The sequence below is a fragment of the Chiroxiphia lanceolata genome, chromosome 4 (genome assembly GCF_009829145.1).
Source record: "Chiroxiphia lanceolata isolate bChiLan1 chromosome 4, bChiLan1.pri, whole genome shotgun sequence".
Classification (NCBI taxonomy): Eukaryota; Metazoa; Chordata; class Aves; order Passeriformes; family Pipridae; genus Chiroxiphia; species Chiroxiphia lanceolata.
In genome coordinates, this window is record NC_045640.1 from 16175217 (window position 1) to 16181559 (window position 6343).

The following is a 6343-nucleotide window of genomic DNA, read 5'->3' on the forward strand; positions in this document are numbered from 1 at the left end:
TGAGAAAGTAAGCTAATTTTCCCCAAAGATACTCTGCGTAATTTTAAAATACCTAGAAATTAGCAGGGTGTTTTCAAGAACAAATGCATGCAGTTCTTATTCAGAATGGTTTAATCACAAAGCACAGGAGAAGGGAACCACTGGAACTCTGAAGACCTCTTTTTGGTTGCTAATTCAGCCACTGATTTTCTTCCTAAGACTGTCAAGGTCATCCAGCCTTTCTATACCTTGTTTCCCCAGGTGCAAAATGGAGACAATTTTTCCATAACTCAGATTAAGACTAAGAAAACTGAGATTTTTATGTTTTCAATATGGTAGGACAGAGGACTTGGGCTACACAGACAGAATTTAAACCCATTTGTTTTCCTTCACTGCCCTGCTATAGAAGGTGTTAGAAAAGTCACTACCACCAAGTTCTTCAAACATGAAGCTCTGATGCGATGACAACTGGTGCACCTGGAACAAAGAGTCAAAGAATAGAGCTCAGCTGTGAACTTTTTCATAATGAGCACAAGTCCTAAGATGAACAATGCCAGGGAATATTTTATTGATGCTAGGCAGCTTGACTCCAGAAGCACCAATATTATACTGGCTTTAGTGACACTGTAAATGCTCCAAATAAAGTGACTTATATGTGATTGGTATCAAGGGGTTGCTTTGTGGATGTTGGCTGAAACACAAGGCTTGGTAAGTGCAGTGAGACCTTAGATGCACTTAGCCATAGCCTTGTGATCAGTGCAATTATGGAAGAGGCTGTTAATGAAGTTCGACTCCAGACACATTTGCCTCAGACCCTGCTATCCTGAAATGCACTCTTCTGAAGAACAGTCAAAACTACATACCCCTGGAAGCTAAAAATCCCATGCTTTGGCTGAGACAGTTTTGAGATCTTCACTCTCACATTAGCCCACTTTCCAAGAAAAAAGGCTGCACAGAGATCTCCTTTTTCTCCTGATGCTCCACACTGTCCTTGCACAACTGCTTGCATCACAGGTGAAATGCACACGTGAACTGCTGAGAATGAGCATGTTTGCCTCCTGTAGAGAGCCACACGTGAAGATAAAAGTCTGCCCTGAAAGGAAACAAGAAGATGAGGCAGAAGAAATATAATGCATCCTTGGAGAGGAACGTGCAGCTCCAACATGTGGGTCCAGGTGCTGACAGTCCTGCACACAGAGATGTAACTCTCAGCTCTGGAATACTGGGCTGGAATTTGCTCTGGCTGGCTGCCAATCACAAGGGAGAGCAGTGCCTTCTGGCAACAGAGCAAGACATATCCAGAGTCCTCACCATAGTACTCCTGAGGGTAACAGCAGCTGAGGGTAGACAGGATTGGACATTTTCCAAAGCATCTGGAGCAAGTGAGCCTCTTAAGCCAGGCCTGCCCAGTGCTCTCATTGTGATCTGGAACTATTAGAGAGGTGTCTGTATACTGGAATAGATACTAATAATTAATTACTGCAGTGTATGATTGCTTGGGCCAAACAAGGCTCCTAATCCTTTCTTTGCATTTTTGACTTTCTTATCTCAACCATCTCCTAATGTGAAGTAGTGTAGGCCAACACACAAGGTGTCCAGCAGCTGGAACTCACCTGCCCTTTCAGTATTCATGTATCTACCTTAATAATAAGGAACCAGTAGCTGTTTTTTCACCCTGTTGGAATGACTGTCTTCCAGCCTCCACAGAAGTTAGTATTGATGCCCTTTTTACTGGAATTTTGCTTTGCTGTGAGCACCAGCCCAACAGAATTTATCCTGCACAGCCTGGTAATAACCAGTGTTTCCACAGGGCATGCAGAGGCTGGAACTTCAGTAAGAGGAACCTGCTTATTTTTTGCCATATGTACTTGGTAAAATACATCTGAATCCCTCTCAAACAGTTTGGCTGACTAATAGTAGCATCCCACATCCCATCTTAAAAATGCTCTAGCAATGAGATAATTACAGAAGGAAATAGCCTATATTTTCTCAAGAAATTGAAATGCTAGTTTAATTTGCTAGAAGTGCTCAGGGAAATTGTTTTTCATGAAAGTTCAAGTTTCTCCACATGGACCACTGCAGCAGAAGACCATCCTTCTGTGCTCAGTTTGACAGGAAAATTGTAAGTTGCATTTTACATTTCTTCCAGCTGGAGTTTCAAAAATTAGCAAAATCAGTTGTCATCATTTAGCTTTACATTTTCTAAAATTTCTATTCTTGTGGAGTTTTGGGTGGCTTTGTTTGCTGTGTTTCTGTTTGCTTGTTTTAATACAGATGAAGTTTAATGAATAGTGTTGTCCATACATAAAGATAACAGAATATAGAATTTCAAGACAACACAGGCAATATTGAGCACAAGAGTTTTAGCTGTTTGGGTAAAGAGTTCAGTCCTGGGCCTAGGTACAAACATGTGTAAGTCGTTATACTCCCGTCTCTCTTTACCTGGTAAAAATTTAGTACATTGTGCTTCAGACTATAGGAAAAAACAGAGAACTGATGTTTTCAAAGTTTTCTGACATCCTTTGATGCGATTGAAAAACTGAAGCTTTGCACACTTATGGAAAAATCTGAAAACCTTGTTGCCCTTCACTATTTTAATGATGAAAATGTAATGATAATGTAGCTCCCAATCGAAAGCTGAAGTCTACAAAGCTGCAAAAGTATTTTTAAAACTGCTTTATAAGCAACACTTCAGTAGATAGGTACTGTGAAAGATCATTCTTTAAGAAAAGCTTAGCACTTTCAACACTTTCAGCACTTAAACACAGAGAGATATCATATTTTTAATGTATTTTGAAGTTTATTTTTCTTAATAATTTTTAGGTCAAAAGCATTGTATGTAACCAAGAAGTGCATAGCACTGAATGCATCACTTTGACTAGCACAGCTCAAAGAGGAACAAGGAGACAACTCACACACTTTTGCATAAAGTATGTAACATCCATTGGTGATACCTGTGTAGCAATCCATGGGCAAATGAAATTTATAACATCTTCATTTATTTTAAGTGTAGTCTGTTGTGTACATACAAAATCAGAAAAATATATTCCTTTTTTCTTATATACACTGTATAACATGAGAATAACATCTGGAATAGTTTGCAGTAACTTAGATGAGACTGGACTTTCAGATACAGAGCTTTAGAAACACCTCCTCAGCATCGTTTGTCTTGGACCATTGTGATAAAAAAGTTGCAGAAAGAAAGCAAACTTTCTGGACAGTATTCCTCAGCCACCTTTCTCTGGTCAATGTAATCTACATCTTCAACACAGTCTTGAGGACTCTGTTCTAGTGTTTTTTCAGACACAGAGGCAGCTGCTGGAGTCAGAACAACATCTTGCACGTGATGCTTTGTGTTCCCTTTGTCAGCACCCACTGCTGTTAGTAGGCTTGAGTGGGTCAGCCTGAGGTGAGCACTTTGTGGGCCTTTCCTGCATACTTTAGATTTTAGCACACTTTTGGGGTCTTTACAGATCTGCTTCTGCTTCTTTAGGGATCGGGAGACTTGTTTCCAGTAGGTTATCTGGTTTGCTGCATACTGTGCACAGCTGGAAGGGTCTCCAGAGAATTCACACCAGAACTTGTTGTCACCCTGCTTGCACTCCACGTGCACAGTAGCAGCATTCATGTCTGCCACTGCCCAGGTGCACTCAGTATTCTCTTTGGTTTCAAACTTGCCTCTAGGAGATGATTTTCCTCCTTTTGACTTCTGCACTTTTTCGTTTCCTTGGGTAGATTCAGTTGGGGTTTTCCCACCATCTTTTATGCCTTGTCTTCCCTTTTTTCTTTCCCTCTGTCTTTCACAATTGGCTAGCAGCATCTGGGAGACCAGCATCAACACACAAAGGAGTCCAAAACTCTTGATCCTCATGGTCTCTGTTTTGCTGTTATCTGCCTTCAGAACAAACAAACAAAAACATAAAAACATTTTCAGTTAAGGCTGGACTCCATTTGACAGTTGAAGTTTTTCAGACATGGCATTGCACTATTCTTTGTTACCTATTAAAGTGATGTTATTGGCAAAATGATCTCTCCTTTGTGTAAATAATATCTGGTTTCTAGAAGCACTATGAATTATCCTCATAAGTGGCTGCAGAGTAAATTCCAGTAATTTAACTATTTATACAATGGGGAACAGAAGATTCACTGTCAGGACACGATACTACCCAGTAACTGAGGTACCTTAATTAAAATCTCTATTGTAGTCAGCAAAGGAATATGAACCTGGGATTTGTCAATCTCAGGTATCTTAAGTTACACCAATAAATTTGTTTCCACAATCTCCCACTTTGCAAAATGTCCCATAAGTGATTTTGACCTCTGGCTATTCTTCAAAGATATACCAGACAGAAAGGAAATCATTTAGTTCAAATTGAGAAAAACTATTTTGTAGGCATCCTGAAAATCATTGTAATTCATTGGTTATGATGGTATTTCAGTTTTCTGTTGAAATAAATTATGGTAGTCTTTCCAGACATCAAAAAGTAACTATTGATGCATTCTTTGCCCCTTTGACTGCTAAACAAACAGAACTACCTTTTTGCTTTTGAAGATACCTGCAGGGTACTGGACTGTGTCTAAAGCTACCAAATTCAAGGGATAAATATGCAGCTTCCGTTTTGAAATGTAGCTAGTGAGCAACTTATTATCAAGATGATTTCTGCGTCTGCACAGGACACATTTATTTCCATAGGTTTTTCTTTTTATGAAGCAGCTTTCAGGATCAGAGCAGGGTTTAAATCAGATATTTAGATGATTAAATCCCTAAATGTATTTTTCAGATGTTTCCATCATAGTAATTTCTTCAGCCAAGTTTTCATGTTGGAAAGCAGAAATTCGTGTGCAGCCACATTAATAAGGAATCTGTTTCAACATTCAGTTATCTGCAAATATCTTTGGTAGCATAAATTTAGAATGTAGAACACACAGGTTTCAGCATATGTGAGCAGATCCTACTTTCACATATTTTTTACTTGACTTGCTTCAAATATACACAAATTTTCACTCCATAAAGCTCTCTTTAGAGAACCTCATGTAGTATTAACAGCTCTGTTGCAAATACAGCAACTAACAACATTAAAATGAATGAAGATTTGACAGTAATATTCTATTGCAAGTGGAACAATGCAAAGAGTAAGATAACTGAAAGACATACCTTGCACGGGGCTTGAGGATTCCCAAACACAATCCTGAGGCAACTAACCTCTTTCAAAAGAGCTGGAGCTCGTTGTAAAAGCAGCGTGGTTTTTATAAAGGGAGAGACACACCTTCAAGTCTCCAGTCAGACTATTACAACACAATAGGATACTTCAGTGCCATGTTCACTTACCTCTGACACACCTCCTTGGAAAAGGGCCAGTTCTCATTCTTAGCACAAGAAAGAAAAAGGCCTGGCTATGATGAGGGACAAGGTGTGCTTGCGTAATTTAGGTGTTACTTTAGCCAAGTCCTTCCCTCCTCATGAACAACAATAAGAACTCTATCAGGTCATGAGCTTCTCTGAAAGAGCTGTTACCAGCTATTGAGGGATGTTTCCTGCACACCCTCAACAAGTTACGCTACCATTTTGTTTAGCAGAATTTGATAATGATAGTGAGAACCACTCCACAAAGCACTTCAAATTTATCTTTCAAAATATAATGAAGTACTTAAAAAAACCAAAGTAACCATTGGAATAGTAAGTAATATGAGTCCAGAGCAGGCTACTAAGTCAAGGGCTGGAGTACCTCTCCAGGCTGGTGCAGGCCATTCAGCCTGGAGAAGAGAAGGCTCCGGTGAGATTTTACAGCAACATTTCAGTACCTTAAATGGGGATTACAAGAGAGCCAGAGAGGGACTTTTTATGACGACGTGCAATGGTACGACATGGGGTGATGGCTTTAAACTGAGAGTGTAAGGCTGGATGAGATGTAAGGAAGAAATTTCTTTTTATGATGAGGTTGGTGAGACATTAGGAGAGGCTGCCTTGAGAGGTTGTGGACTTCCCATCCTCAGAAGTGTTCAAGAGCAGCCTAGACAGGGCTCTGAACAACCTGGTCTAGTGGAAGGCTCTCTGTCCATGGCAGGGGGAAGGGCAGGTCCCTTCCAACCCAAACCATTTTAGGATTCTATCATTCTGCATTTAGGATGGTGAGATGGTCATTTATGATGAAATGGTCAAAAGCATGAAACTCAGAAACAAATTCAAACTCCTGCAGAATTAGTGACTGAGAGGTGTAAGGGCTGAGTTCAGCTGCACAGCACTGATCTACGTTCTTCCCTCTACCAGCTTTTTTGTGTGTAAAGAAGTGTGTTACACCATGAGATTTCATTATGGGACCACATCTAATGCATATTAACCTGAAAAAGAAGATGAGAGTGAAAC

The 6343-nt window shown here is 39.9% G+C and overlaps 1 protein-coding gene across 2 annotated transcripts; it reads right to left on the bottom strand.

Annotated features, from left to right (window-relative positions):
- Window positions 1-2781: 2781 nt before the first annotated feature.
- FGFBP1 (fibroblast growth factor binding protein 1) lies at window positions 2782-5258 on the bottom strand. Of its 2 annotated transcripts, none has more exons than XM_032686179.1 (2): window positions 5135-5258; window positions 2782-3874 (listed from the first exon to the last, which is right to left on the bottom strand). In XM_032686179.1, the coding sequence occupies exon 2, from the start codon at window positions 3848-3850 to the stop codon at window positions 3134-3136; it is 717 nt and encodes a 238-aa protein (XP_032542070.1). In that variant the 5' UTR covers window positions 3851-3874; window positions 5135-5258; the 3' UTR covers window positions 2782-3133. The 2 variants fall into 2 exon arrangements, with proteins under 2 accessions (XP_032542070.1, XP_032542071.1); XM_032686180.1 differs by having other exon boundaries at window positions 2782-3870; window positions 5135-5229.
- Between the last annotated feature and the right edge of the window lie 1085 nt (window positions 5259-6343).